Source organism: Panthera tigris, chromosome D4 (assembly GCF_018350195.1).
Source record: "Panthera tigris isolate Pti1 chromosome D4, P.tigris_Pti1_mat1.1, whole genome shotgun sequence".
NCBI classification, from domain to species: Eukaryota; Metazoa; Chordata; class Mammalia; order Carnivora; family Felidae; genus Panthera; species Panthera tigris.
The window spans coordinates 25,316,934-25,332,984 of record NC_056672.1 but is presented as its reverse complement, the minus strand read 5'-3'; the positions used below and the strand labels follow the sequence as shown (position 1 = coordinate 25,332,984).

At 40.1% G+C, this 16,051-nt stretch overlaps 1 protein-coding gene across 1 annotated transcript in view; it reads left to right on the top strand.

The window, feature by feature from the left end:
* SLC28A3 (solute carrier family 28 member 3) overlaps nucleotides 1-16,051 on the top strand; it is a 60,595-nt gene continuing 44,544 nt past the window's right edge. The window contains exon 1 of the mRNA XM_007087624.3: nucleotides 1-422. Within this exon, the coding sequence (XP_007087686.1) occupies nucleotides 345-422 (78 nt within the window). The 5' untranslated portion in view covers nucleotides 1-344. The remainder of the gene's footprint in view (nucleotides 423-16,051) is intronic.

Here is a 16,051-nt window from a genome sequence, read left to right as displayed (position 1 = left end):
TTCCTAGTCCCCAATACCACCCACAGGAAATAGATTATTTCACTGGTGACTGTTGAGAAAGTGTCTTTTTCTGCTCTGTGTACTGAGTTTTCCAAAGTAAAAATGGGCCAGCAATCCTAAACGGGAAGATTAATGAGGTGGGTGGACCTGAACTGGAGGCCTCACCCCACCCACCTATCACTCCTGCTCCGCCCCACAGATTGTTAAGTTTTCAAATGTAAGCCGTGCCCAGGTTCCTACAACAGCAGGTGGCATTCTGACATCAGCAGAGGCTGATGTTCCTTCAGGTACGGAGGAAACTCTAGACCAGACACCTGAAAAGAATTCAGAGCCCAACCAATGCCATGAGCAGCGAAGACTTCGTGGAGCTGAAGAGTAGGACGGCCGCCAGAGCGGAGGGCTACAGCAACACTGGCTTCCAGGTGAGCGGAAGTTTTATCTTGTGTTTGAGACCAAGTAAATGGACACAGTGCTCATTTCTCGCAACCTTGGCAAATTCCCAGACAAAACCAGTGGGGTTCTTGGAACGCAATAAGAGTTTTTCATGACACTCTTTAAACCTATGATTTTTTCCTTTTGGGCTGACAAACCTGAAAAGTCTCTTTTAGTACAACTTGTTTTGATCCCTAACTTGCCCTGTCACTTAGAAACAAGATTGTCTTCTCAGGCTTTTGTTTCAGGTTCACAAGCCCTGCCAATATTTTCCAAAGAGCTGGTAAGAAGGAAAGAATGGAGAGACTCCAGATCCTGGATGTAGGGAGCACTTCAGGCTTTCTTTCTCTTACACCACCTCCCAAAGCACCTGTCAGATGGGAGCCTGGGTGCCCGCCCCAGTGCAGCCGGGTTATGCAAACCAGTCTCATGTCATCAACCAAAACTCACTGAGTGATTAATGCTGCTTAACTTGGAACTGGGTGCTGCAGAGGCCTAGAAAGAGTCCTGTCACAGGGAAACACCAGCCTGTTCTGACTGGCTCTGGGATGAGAGTTTTTCAGGGATGTCCCTAGCTGTGCTTCCTTTCCTAAGCTGACTTGGCAGCCCAAACAAACAGGTGTCAGCAATCTGTTGGGATTCAGAATCACCAAAAAGGCAAAACAAACTTTTAGGCACTAACAAAGGAGGGAACAAGGAAGGTAAAAGAGCTTTGGCACAAGTCCTAAATCTTTTACCCACATGTGACTGTAACTTCCTTGAGCTTCAGTTCAGTTGTCTACACAGTGGTCACACTGAACTTCATCTCATAGATCATAAGTGTAAGGGAGGAAAAGTCTTTTCCTCTACCCTCTTAGATTCAGCACCTGAGATCTGCAAATTAAACTGAGAAATGGCAGATTAACCAGAGAAAGCTATACAAATTTTATTAATATTCTTCATTTTATATTCATGCAGCTTCACAGAAAATAAATGAAAAATTCAAAGAAACATTAAGACTCAGGGTCTTATGTACCATTTTAACAAAGGACAAAAAATTGTGGAGCAGTGATTAGACCAAAAAAAGAGAGGTTAAGCTCTTAGGGCCAAGAAATTATGGGAAAGTGATGAGGAAAGACATGGGGGCAGCTAATGGGAGATAAGGTTTGGCAGTGAGGTTTATGCAATCTTAGCACCATCTCTGTTTCCAGTGACAAGTGTTGTTCTCCTCTGCCTGTTATGGGACACCTACACAAGGGAAAGTTCGTCCCTGCTCTAGACAGAGAGAGGAAAAATGAAGAGCTCTTTCTGTGTTTGTTTTTTCTCAGTTGCCTTCAGCTCAAGATAATTCTCATGCCAAAGTGGTAGATTTGGGGGCAGCATGTCCTGATTCCCCTCATAAGGGTTAAATGAGAAAAAAAGCATAAAGCAGAGGGCCTTTTATGGCTCAAAAGAATAGAAGGGCTAGAATGGAATAGAGTCAAAGTGAGTATGACAGCAAGACAAAGATGTCTGCAAGGGAGGCGGGTCCATGTCACCAGCAACTGGTAGCCCAGTCAGTGAGGAGGACACACATCCACCAAAGATAGTCCTCTTTTCTCTCCCTCATTCTCTTCCATGAAAAGAAAAGGAAAAGAAAGGAAAGGAAAGGAAAGGAAAGGAAAGGAAAGGAAAGGAAAGGGAAAAGAAAAGAAAAGAAAAGAAAAGAAAAGAAAAGAAAAGAAAAGAAGAGAAGAGAAAAGAAGAGAAAAGAAGAGAAAAGGAAAGAAAAAAGTACCTCTAGGTCTCAGGGTGCAGAACACGGCATCTCAAACCCAGCAGAATACCACATACCACCACCAACGAGCAGAAACAAGGTTATTTCTTCCAATGCCTGCTGCTTGACAAGAATTTCCAGAGATACATATTTACTCAGCAAAACCATTAACTGCCCCCTAGATAAGACCACTGCTGGAAAGGGATACCAATTCAAGAAGGAATAATACACTATTCTTGCCCTCCAGGAACAAGGCAGGCAGAAACCAATAAGCAATTACGTGTGATGTAAAACAAAAACAAAAAACAATGCTGGAAGTTGGCACCAAGTACATTATAAATAAATAAGCAGGTGGAGCTGGGTTGACTGGGGAGTCTCTGAGGTGGGCAGGGATTTCCTGGTTGAACAGGGAGGGGTGTCAGCAGAGCACTGCAAGCAAAGAGAACTGTCTGCACAGGCCCAGGGGCCTGAAAGAATATGTATGCTGGGGATAGAGGAGATGAGGAGCAGGGGCTCCAGGGAAGGTACAGGGGACAGGCTGGCCCCAGATCACGGGGCCTCCAAATGGCTAAGGCATCAGGAAAGAATAGATCAGAATTCACACTATCAAGGGGTGCCTGGGTGGTTCAGTCGGTTAAGCATCGGGCTCTTGATCTCAGCTCAGGTCTTGATCTCAGGGTCGTGAGTTGAAGCCCAAGACGGGCATGGGGCCCAACACGGAACCTACTTAAAAAAAATAATAAAAGAATTTACACTATCAAATTATTGATACCCCCATTGAAGGTGGACAAAATGGAAAGAGATTTATGTGTGGTTGGGACGACATTTAGGAGGTTGGTATGATAATCAGATTGTAGCTTAGAGGTGGTAACAACCAGCACTGGACAGAAGTACCAATACTCGTAGGAGGCCCCCTTGGCCATGCAATTAGCATTGAGTCAGGGTGAGTTAAGAGCTGCTCTGGCGATGAATGTTTCCATTTTCTCCTCTCTAAAGTAGGATAATAATACCATATCCTGGTGTTGAGAGAATTAAGTGAGTTAATACATTTTTTTTAAGTATGTAATATATGTTTTAAAAAACTACTGTTCGTTCAGGCTGCTATGACAAAATACCACAGACTGAGTGGCTTATAAACAGAAATTTGTTTCTTATTATTCTGAAGCCTGGAAATCCAAGATTGTGACACCAGCAGAACAGTGTCTGGCAAGGGCACACTTCCTCATGGACAGCCATCTTCTTGCTGGGTCCTCACATGGCAGAAGGTGCAAGGGAGATCTTTGGAGTCTCTTTTATAAGGGCACTGATCCCATTCATGAGGGCTCTGCCCTCATGACCTAATCACCTCAAAGGCCCCACCACCTAATACTGTCACATTGTGCATTAGATTTTCCAAACAGGAATTTGGCAGGGGGTGGGAGGGTAGGTAAGGGGACACATTCAGACCATAGCAAGTGCCTAGCATGCCGTGTGAACATAAATAATAGTATGTCTCAGTGCTGGGGCAGATTAAAGAGAGTCAACATTTCTAGCCTGAGATTTCAACTTAGAAGTGATTTTCTTTATGTAGACTGGAAAGACAGAAATAGGGCTGGAGCAAGGAAGACCATGAGTTCATTTTGAGGTTGTTGGTTGAAATTAGGGTGATTTCATATCCCTAGAAGAAAATGGAGAGGAGGCAGGAAGCTCTAGGGATAAAGGCACCTGGAGTCCCCTGGAGGGAACATCATGCATTTGGGGGCTGATCACATAACAGTGAGCCAGTGGCATGGATGACACCAGGAGGAAGGAAACCCAGGAAGCCCCGGTACTTCAGGAACTGGAAAGTTAGAGCAGTCAGAGGTTGGAGCAGAGAGGCCACAAGGAGGGAAAGGGGAGAAGCACCAGGAGAGGGAAGGGTCTGGGGAAGCCAAGGGAAAAGAGAACTACAAGGTTAACAGCAAAGACAGTTCATGTGATTTTTCAACCAGGAGGTCACTGGTGACCAGGGGTGGGATGGGGGGCAGTTTGTGTGATGAGTGGGAGCTGGGAAACTGGGGAAAATGAAGTCAGAGAGGAAGTTCCCCTGGTGGAGAGAAGAGCAGGGAAGAGAGGCTCAGAAGAGGCAAGATTGGGGCTGCAGGCAGGGGGGCTTTTTTATTTTTTAAAAATTCATTGTGAAATATAACATGCAGAAAAACACACAAAGCCAACTAGACAGCTTATTATAAAGTGCCATCCAGATCAAGAAATAGGACACTGGCATCCCTCAGCTCTGACACACCAATCCTGCACATCTGTCACAACTGCCCCTGCCCACAGGGGTGACAATGACCCCAACCTTATGGTAATTACTACCCTGCTTTGCTTTATACCTTAATGTATAGTTACGAATCCCCAAGCACTGTTTTTGCCTATTTTTGAACTTTATATAAATAGAAAGTTACAGGAAAATTCTTTGCTTATTTTAAAACATTTATATAGAACTAGGCAAGACAAATCATTTTGTACCTGACTTCTTTTGCTCAGTTTTGTATTGTTGAGACTCAGCCATACTGTTGCATGTAAGTGGAGTTCATCCAATTTCACTGATATACGGTGTTCTCCATAAACATTACACAATTTATCTGTTTTCCTGTAGGTGGACATTTGTGCCATTATCCTTGGAGCTTTTAGGAGCTTCTAGAAACAAATGCAACTATGAATACTCTTAGACATGTCTCCTGGCGCATATGTAACAAATTTATTTGGGGTTACATTTAGGAGTGGAATTGCTAGGTCATGGAGAATACATATATATTTTCAACTTTAGTAATAATGCCAGACTGGTTTCTTAAGTGGTTTTACTAATTTATATTTCCATCCACAGAGTGTAAGTGCCTATTACTCCATAGCCTCACCAATAGTTATCTGGCTTCTTAATTTCAGTGATTCTGGTAGATGTGTAGTGAGTAGTGTAACACTGAGATTTCATTTTAATTTTCCTATGTTATTGGCCACTAGATGCCAACTTTGTGAAATGCTTGTTCATGTCTCTTGCCCGTTTTCTCTACTGGATTCTGTCTTTTTCCTACTGATTTGAAAGAGTTCTTTAAATGTTCTGAATATAAGCCCTTTTCCAATTATATGGTTTACAAATGCCTTCAACCACTGAAACTGTCTTTCACTCTTTAATATTTAGATGCACAAAAGCTAATTATTTGGGGTCCATTTATCAGGTGTTTCTGTTTTATATATCCTGTTTAAGACATCTTTTTCTACTCTGCAAGATCATAAGGATACCCTCCCATATTTTCCAAAAGCTTATTATTTTCCTTCTACATTGAGGACTCTACTCTCCCTGAAGTTAGTTTTTATGTATAGTGTGAGGCAGGCATCAAGTTTTTGTTTTGGGGGGTGCCTAGATGGCTCACTCAGTAGTGCATGTGACTCTTGATCTTGGAGTTATGAGTTCAAGCCCCACATTGGGTATAGAGATTACTTAAAAAAATAAAATCTTTAAAAGCAAAAAAAAGTTTGTTTTCTCTACATGGGTATCCAATTATTTCAGTGTTGCTTTAAAAAATATAAATTTTCCCCACTTGACAAATACCACATTTATCAAGTGTCCATATTTAGGGTAAGTCTTTTTAGAATAGGACAACCAAAAGATTTTTGCAAAGTCAAAGGAAGGAGAAGGATCCAGAGAAGAGGAAAAGAGGAAAGCAAGAGAGTCCAAATAAAGCTCAGAATTTCTAAGGGTGAAAATTCAGGCAATTTTTGAAAGAATACTTTTACTAAATGATGTTTCTTAGAATCCCAAATGAAGTTTCCTTCTGCCTATGAGTATCGATTGTACCACATGTGGCCCTCAGAGCCACAGAACCCATGCTCACTCTTAAGCCAGCTGGGTGTGGACCCACTTACAAAATTTCAAGACAGAACTCGATGGGAAATACGTCTCCACTCTGCACACACACACAGAGAAAAGCTGACCTATTCCAGGAAATGTCTGGTGAGTCAGTGGGGTTTAAAGAGTTTGTTAAATGGAGGTCAAAATTTGGGAGGTCATTTAAGTCCAAGAATGTTTGGCCTAGATAATTTGAATAGAGAAATTCAAGGTTGGTGGTGATTATGCAAAGTAAAGAGGAAGAGCATTGTTTCTCTCTAATCCCCTGAGGGAGGTCAACATGAATCACACCAGGTGGATGAGGGGTTTCCACTAATTCAGGACAAGTTTGGCTACAACTATCTAGATGTGTTTCTTCCACAGGTGAGTTGAAACACAGAAAACACATGACAATAATTGTCTTTGTGAAGAAGGTTAAAAAAAAATTTTCTCCTCTATCCTCAAATCAGGTCATACCTAGACTTATTTCTAACAGCCTAGATGACTAAGAACTCAAGGCACTTCCATGACATCTTAGAGGGGAAAGATTTAGGGATTTGGTTTCTTCCACAGTCCCTGAATTTATTATTTTTCACGGTGTCTTAACTTAAAATGAAGGTGGTGGCACCAACTGACCCATCTCATCTAGACATTGTTGATGTTGATGAGAAGCTGGCCCTGGACGCTAGCTGAACTGTCATGTGTCAAACTGAAAAAAAAATCAGAAGTGGGAGTATTTGGACTTTTATACAGAACAGATTATTGTGAGCAGGAGCCCCAAGTTTCTATCGTGCTACAGAAGTTTAGAACTGTGTCTTCAGATTGTAGATTTAGGCAGACGTAGTATATGATTTTCACTCAAAGCCGGGATCTAGATTTGGAGGCATCTAATTCTACTCCACACGTGGGCAAAGGTATTTGACCCAGAAGCCACTTACCGCCTTGGCGTGCCTAATTGTTTCTTCTTTTTCCTGGAAAGGAAAAAAAGTTAAAAAAGAAAGAAAGAAAGAAAGAAAGAAAGAAAGAAAGAAAGAAAGAAAGAAAGAAAGAAAAGAAAAAGATGACATGCATGCCTTGTGTCTTCTGGAAGTAAATAAAGACAAGTTTCTTAGGAAAACACTATGAGTCACACGGTGAGAGAGCCTCCTGTGGGTGTTCAGGAACAAAGTAGATGATTACCAGGAATGGTTCAGTTGAGAAACAGGGAAATGTAACTGAAGACTTCTCAATGTTCCTTTCAATCCCCTAGTTCTGTGATTTCAAGGCTTTGCTTGCTTTTCCTCCAAGAGCCAAAACCCATTGACATAAAGCATGACATTTATTGACTCAACGAAAATTTATTGACAGTGTGCCAGGCATTATGCAAAAAGCAGGAAATAGCTACCATTTGGTTAAAATTAGTTCACAATGGCAAATCAGCACAACACAGTTTATAAAAAGTGTTACTCATGACACAAGATGGTGGTCTCATCTAGACAGGGAGTTGGGGAATATTTCCCAAATATTCCCAGTGAACACTTCCAGGCTTTAATTCATTAATTCATTCAACGAATATATAGTGAGCACCAACTCAATGGGCGCTAGGCATAAGGAAAATAACCAGTAAGACACAAATAATTCCACAAGCTACCATATCAAAAATTACTTTTTTCCATATGGCACTATGTGGAGAAGTCAAGGCCCCAGATGAGAAGATATGCAACACATGTACAGGGAAACAGAAAAGTAGTAAAGAGAGACAGACAGGAATAGAGGCCAGTTCTGATTCACCTCAAGACTCTTCACTGATTTCAAAATCTTGGTCCCAAGAATCCGAAACCAATGATAAGTTTAGGTTTAAAACTGAATTTCTACTCTCTGCAGATTCGGGAACATTCTACAGTAAACTAGCCAGACAGATGATAAGGGGTTGTAAGCAAAGTAATGGTATAAACTCCTCCATGAAACATGGTCAGAAAATAGCCCATTAATGTGAGGCGAGGCTTTTTGCACCATAAGAAAGTGTCAGTCATAGTTAAACAGAAGCCAGGATAGGCATACCTGCTTCCCTGTGGATTCTCCAGCTGCCTTACTCCCTCCACCTGCTCAACTGTGGGAACATAACATAGTTCCAAACAGCACAATCTATAAAGTTGTGCAGCTGTGCCCCAGTGGGTCCTACTTGCCTCTCAGTGTCCCTCCCTTTGGATTATATCACTTCTTACAACATTTTTAGCTTTTAAAGTTTTTATTTTTCTATTTTCAAATTACTGTGTCCTAGTTTCTCATACACCTGAATCCGTTGCTTCAGAAAACATTTTGCACGGAGGAAGCTGATTAGAGGGCACTGGCCTAACTTGTGCAGTAGGAGGATTTGAAATGTAAATTACTTAATTAAGGGCCAGACCCAAGCAGATAGAGCAGGTGGGAGCAAAGGTCTTGTTACATGGTATGCTGGATCCAGCAAGGAAGGGAAAAAGAGACAAAGACACACACAAAGCCAACAGAGACATTTCCAGGAGCCAGCAAACATTAGGCTTCCTGTTGACCCAGATGGCTACTTCCTTGTTTCCCTGTAGAACATGAGGTCTTGAGGTCAGAGAAGAGGGAAGAAAGAAGTAAGAGTGGAAGCATTTTGAAAGCACACGTGGAAGAAGACGTGGTCTATCATGGTCCAAGAACTGACTGTACTGCATGTGACTTTGATCTTGGCTGAAGATAACAAGGGGCCCCTTCTTAAGGAGGAAGTGGAGAGGAAAGAGAGAGGTGAGCTTCTGAGAAAAGTCAGACTGGGAAGGGGTGGGGGTTAGCAGGGCACAGGTTAAAAGTCACATAGTGAATCATTATGAGGAAAGTAAAACATAAATTCTTTGGGTGAAGAGTTGAGGCTTCAGAACCAGACTGCCATTAGGCAGTTACCTAACTTCTGCATCTACTTCCCCATTCAAAAATAGGTCCATAACACCCTGCATCAAAGGACTAAGGGGAGATTAGTGGAAAGCACTAGAACCTAGCAAATTGCTCAAGTATCAGCAACCATTAACCAAACCATTTAGTTGGGAATGCTATTTTGGTGCAGGGGCCAAACCAAAATTTGAAACCCATCTATGAAGGCCGCCTCTTTGTATAGTAGATACTGGGATCTACTGATGGATAACTATGGAAGACACCAACAGGCAACTCTGAATTGTTTTAATGGCCGTCAAATGTAAACGTCAAGCCCCTTGGGTCCCTGCCAGACTGAGAGACCTTGGCTCCCTCCCAGCATCTGTGTCTCTTCCAAAGGACTTTTATAAAGTTATTTTTCAAATACTTTGGTTCATTATGATCCATATCTTACTTACTCAAATGCATCTCTTAAAAAAAATTTTATGGGCTCTATCCATGTATTTATAATTAATTTGTATTTATTTAGTCAGTGCTCTTTGGGAAAAGGTGCTTCATGACCAAGGTGATTTTAGGAGTCGCTAAGAAGCAATGTTTTTCCAAACGTAAGCAAATTCAAGTGTCCATGGTGCATGTATCCTCTTTCATGCCTCACTATTAACTATTGTGGCATGAAACAGTCTGGTAAGTCTGATAATGGTCTGATGAGACCAATACTTAGGAAGTGACCATGACTTCCCAAAATAACACAAGAATAAGGCAGGCCCGAGCAAATAAGACTTCATCCTGCAGGTGATTTAGGCTTTGGCATGAAATGCATTTTCATTAAAAAAAAAAATCTATAATAACCTTTGATCCCTTTAGGCAGACTGGCGATTTACCTATGAAAAACAAATCAGAGAAAGAAATGAGAATAAGAAGAATTTTAGTTTCAATTGACAGAGTCAAAGAGGTTATATCTTTGTTTCTTTATTTTTTTTCTCAACTATAGGAAGATGTTTTGCTGTTAAGAGCATTTCTGTTTCCCTCATGCATCTTTGGAATTTCAGACACAGCCAAGTCCATTCTAATCAATCTGTAAAAGCATTATAAGGTGCAGGACTTGAACTTTTTAAGTCTTTATCATGATTGTAAGAAAATAATTAATTGTGTTATTATTATGGCTGGCATCTTCTAAATTCCCTGAGAACAGAGACCAGCAACCAGCATAGGAACCATTGCCTAGTCCATAGTAGGTACACAAAAAATATTTGTTAGAGGAGTGAATGAGAATGCCTAAGACAGAGCCCCAAGGAACTATATGTAACATTAAGGGTTGAGTTGAAAGGCTGATATGGTACAGGAAATAGAGAAGAAGTCTGGGTGACAAGAGGAAACTAGCAATGTGTGATATCACAAGTTGGACAAGAGTATTTGAAGGAGGAAACAATCCCTTGTGGATGATGAAAACTGGATTTAAGCACATGAAAGCCATCAAAGACTTGGGCAAGGGTGATTTCCATGGAGTGGTAGGAATGGAATACATATTGGAATGAGTGGGAGACAAAATGTGGCAAGAAAATGGAACTAGTGCCTTTATCTGGGCTGCTATAACAAAATACCACAAGCTGGGAAGCTTATAAACAACAAACATTTATTTCTCACAGTTCTGAAGGCTAGAAGTCCAAGATCAAGGCACCAGCATGGACCCATTCTAGTGAGGCCCCTCTTCCCAGTTCATAACCAATGCCTTCTCACAGTGTCCTCATATGGTAGAAGGGGTCAGGGATCTCTGTGAGACCTCATTTCTAAGGGCACGATTCCCATTCATGAAGGTTCCACCCTCATGACTTAAACACCATCTCCTAGCCCTGACAGGCATCATCTCCTAATACCATCATCTTTGGAGGTTAGAATTTCAACATGGTGAATTTTAGGGGCACACAAACATTGACCATAGCAGCCAGCAAGTGCAGATGGAAGACTGGTTTTTAGTGGAAGGAGAAAGGATGCTTACCTATGAATTGATAGAGATGCAAATACCAGAGAAGCAAGGGTTAAGTATGGCAGTGTGTGAGGAAGTGCAGAGCACTGTGCCTGGCCCAGTAAGGAAGGAGTCCAGGCATTGTTATATTATTGCTCTAAGAACAGCTTGTCCGGGCTGAAATCACACATTTACCAAACACAAATTATCAACACAAATATCACAGCTACAATAAGAGTGAAAGGCAACCAGGCAGGAGGTCAGTGGTGTCTTGGAATGTACAGTTCTATCTTTATATGACTTTTAGGTAGCTTCAGCTCTGGAAATACTGCATGTAAAAAAGAAATTAAAAATATACATAATGCATTTGTAGAAATTTAACTCCACTGTTGTGGTGATGACCTGGTTAGGATGGTGATGAGCACAGCACTCCATTACCAAGGCATGTTTCCCTCTTTATTAATTAGTAAGTAATCTGTTGGCGGGGGGTAGGGGGGCGGGGTGACATTTAAGGCTATGTGAATATCCAGGTCCCCAACACATTTCACCCAATGGTTTTTGCATCCATGGATGACCCTTTCCTGAATCAATTAGTACTAGGGAATTGCAAAATGGGAGTTTTCATTTCTTCAATATTCCTTCCCTGACATTCTTCTGAAAAGAATAGACTTATCTTTGATCATATTTCTCTATCTGGATTAACATTCCCTTTCTTTTATTACATATTTTATAATCAATTACCAACATTTTTTGCTTCTTGCAACATTATATAATGATTTTTAAACATATAGGAAAGTTGAAGTGATTTCATAGCAAACACCTATATATCCGCCAACTACAGTCCATAATTAATATTTTACCACACTTGCTTTCTCATGTATTTTTTCATCTACACTCTATCCCCCCATTAGTCCATCTTATTTTTTGACACATGTAAGTTGCAGACATTATTCATATTTTCCACTTTTTAGTGCTCAACTTGTCCTAAACTTGCCCAGTGATCGCAGAATGCTTTTTGATAAGGATTCAATTTATTTATTACATACAACCATTCTAGACAATATATGAAGTAAACATTTGTAGTATATAAAATTGTGGCCATGTTTTAGCATATTAATGCTTTTAACAGATGGCCAGAATTAGAAGTGGGGCCAAGCGTTGGCCTTCATGGTACCTGTATCTTACAGCCTTAAGTGGCTCCACCCAGTGGACATTTCATGCAGCAACTGCTAGTGTCTGGCCTACATGAACGTGTCTGGTCTGACACCAGAATTACCTTGGAAGCTAATCTGCATTTCATCTTCTAAACATAACCCAAGACTCTAATGAATTCTGATAGAAAAACAACTACTTTTAGAAAAGCATATGACATCAGCCCCGGTTAAGCAAGATACTTAAACATCATTCATTTGCGGCTTATTTCAAAGCAAAGCTTATTTCAAACCTTTATTCCTGGGTATTATTTGATTTCCCCCACTGGTAGATTTTCTGGACGATAATAGGGACAGACCCAGAAGTAAAACCAAGATATCCAAGTGCAAGTAAGAATAAAGGTCCATATTCTCCCAGATGTACTTATGGTTGCTTCATAACTAAGAGATCCACAAGGTGGAAGATGAGTGGGGATGCCTTCTCCGTGGTCCTGACAGAGAAGAATATGCTCCATCACACAGACCAAGAGGAGGTAGAACCGCTTGTTTGAAATGAATGCGAAAGGTGCAAAAGAACCGTCACTACATTGAGTTAATATATACAAGTAGAAAAAAAAGAATTGATATCTGTTTCAAATATCTCCAAATATAATTTACATCCATGGCATTGCAATTAAGGCAGTCATTCACACTTGCCACAGGACCTTGTTGGGTTTTTTTTCTTGTTTTTTAAAGTGTTGAAAAAGATGTTTATACACTATCACAAATTAATTTTAATACTTTAATAACTAGGTTTCAATAAAATTATTTCATTTTTAATATTATATTTAATTAATATAATAAAGGAGTCCACAGGCTCCATCAACTGTCTTGCTTTGGGACACTTCTGAGAAGCTGCATGTAGCTTCAATCACAGTGGCAGAATTCAACCAGAGCCACAGGGAGGTCAGAAATGTACCTCTATTCTGTGAAATCTCAGGCCCAGCTAAAATTCAGAGCCCTATATTTAAAGGAAATAGAGAAAGATAGATATCAGGGACACCTAGCAGTCTTGGCTACAATATATTTTCTATTGGAGTTATATAATTCAATAGATGCTAATCAGATTCATATTATTTATTGTCATCTTGGTCTTCCTTATTCTTACTTTTGCCCATTTGATCTGTCATAGACTGAAAGAGTTCTATCAACCTCTTTCGAAATGTGTTTCTAGATATTTCTTCCTCGATTCCCTTTACATTAATCTACACCATTTGTACACAGATAGCCAGGCTTCTCAGAGCATTAGATTGTACTCTGACCATTGTTTCTTTTGGAACACCTGAATTGCTTTTTTTAATCCTGTATTCAGCCTTGGTCAATTACGATCCTGACCACTCCACGTTTTATCTTTCTGAGTCCCTGAGTCATTTCCAGGACAGAATCTCCTCAGTTTATGATGGGATTATGTCCCAATAAATCCATCATAAATTGAAAATATTGTATGTCATGAACGCATTTAATACACCTCATCCACCAAACATAGCTTAGCCTACCTTAAATGTGCTCAGAATCCTTATGTTAGCCCAGAGTTGGGCAAAATCATCCAATACGAAGGCTATTTTATAACAAAGTGTTGAATATCTCCTGTAATGCATTGAATACTGTGAAGTGAGAAACAGTGGTTGAATGGACACAGAATTGATTGTGGACGCTAGTGATCTCATGGCTGACTAGACAATGCCCAGCATCACGTGTGAGGATCATACTTCATATTGCTAGCCCCAGAGGAGGTCAAAATTTAAAGTTCAACGTACAGTTTGTACTGTAGTAAATGCATGTCTCTTACGCACCATCATAAAACTCAAAGACATCAGAAGGTGTCTGTGTGTGGTTACGTGTCCTTATTACCCCCTCTGACTCCATCGAATCCATTGATCTGCCAGATGGGTGTATTTGTTCTTAGCTCCCCTCATCATATTTTATGTTGTGCTTTGTAAAAATCTTTTCACATATGGTTTGCATATTCTTTATTTTTGTTCGTTTTCTTCTGAAGATGTATTTTTGTGTTGTTATCTTAATGGTTCCTTTTATAATGAGCTTAAGATTATAGGTAATCACAAAATTAGTATATTTTTCTAATTTCTGGGGTTTTTTTTTCCTTCTCTTCCACCACTTGATTTTAGCGGAATATATATATTTTAGCATTTACCTTTCCAAAACACTGCTGCTTATAATGTCGTTCAGCTCTCAGAAATTAAAAGATAAGAAGATTGGCCTGTTCACCCTATCTTCTACCTTTTCTTTTATTTTCTTTCTTCAGCTAAGTGTTCTGAGTATCTTTTCTACACTGTGAGGGGTTAAAATGTCTATAATTTCTTCTGGAATCTTAATCCCTGGATTAAGGTTTTAATTCATTAAATAGATTCACAACATACTGTCACTCCTTTTGCCATAATTTTTCATTAATCTTTTGTTTGGCTGAAGTTTCTCCCCTAGACGTTTCTCTAAGAAAACCGTGGAAGCCATTTCTAGGAGTACTTGCAGGCTTAAATTTATTTTTATAAATCTGATCATTCTAAACCTTCCCCTAATTTTTCTCATTTGGGTACAGAGCCCTGCTTTTCCCTACTTTCCTGTACTCAGGGGTTTCACTAGCTCCTGGCTCACAAAGATCACAAAGGGAGAATGTTATCAATGTTCTGTGGTCCTGCTTCCTTGCACCCAATTCAAAGCTCCCTTCAGATCATTCAGAAGTGACAGAGAATTATGCCAGGGAAATGTGATGACGAACTACAGGCTGAGCAGGCATTTCCCCTCTCGCCATACTGCTGCTCCTTAATCCAGTCCATAAACCCACACAGGCTGGTGAGAAAAACAGGAACATCTCAGGAAGGAATGGTCTAGCTAGTGCCCATGAACTACATTAAGGATTCTGTAAACCAGAGACTTGAGGCACAAGGCTACCTGAGCCAAAAGGGTCACATGCCATACAATAAGTAAAGATCAAAGACTTCTGGAATACCACCTTTGAAAATGCCATCATTCCAAGGCAAAGCCCATGCAATTTAGAGGGAACATTATAGAGTAAATGGCCTTAAAATATTTGACATGAAGTAAAACATAAATAAATAAAGGGGGAGCTATATTCCCAAACAATGAGAAGAGATTAGATTCATGCAACAGATGTTGACTTTTATATGCCGAATTTCAACCATCGAGAGCAAAGTGGCTATAAATGCCCCAGAGAAGCAAGTAGGTAGCAAACTCAACAGTAAAACTAATATAAAAGTCAATTGACAAAAGTCAATTGCTATATATGGCACTAGGTAGGTAATGAATGTTACACTCCTATATGGTGATGAATATGGCTTCAAGACATTAAGCTTGGAGTTGAACCCGGAAATGGCGATGGAACCCAAGCCTTTATCACAATGCAGCACCAATTAGTATAGATAATTTGTCAATATTCCTGAAAGCAGTCGTCTTCAGGTTTTTGGTGAGCCACTTCCTATGATCTATTTATGTTGCATTTTGGAATTTTAAGTTACTATTTGAAACACTTGCTCCAGCTAGTCCCATTCCATGTTCATAGAAATGGAGACAGAAAAGTTAAATCAGTCACTTGAAACTCAAAAAAAAAAAAAAAATTGGAGGTGTATTTCTCGTACCTTCATTCAGGCATCTCAGGCATAGAATATTAGAACATACAGTAACCTTCTTGGAGAAGTAGAGAAAGCAGTCCCATACCATTTTGTCTCTACTTAGTTGTAGAGACACAATTATAGCTTCACTATAATAAGCCTGTAGGAATATCTTTCCACTGAAAAACAGTCACCAAGCACTTCTGTGCTGCCATTGTGTTATATACATGGTATTCAGCAGAGAACAGGGGACAGAGAATCCGGCTTCTCAGCTTAAAGTCCAATGGGTATAATATAGATTTTTACATATTTACACAGTTCCAAGTTTTCCAAATGACATCCATAGCAATATTTTAAGGCATCACTCCTCAGAAAGTATCACATTGACTGTTTCTTAGGAAGATTGCTTTAAAGATGTACAGAGATGGGGAGATA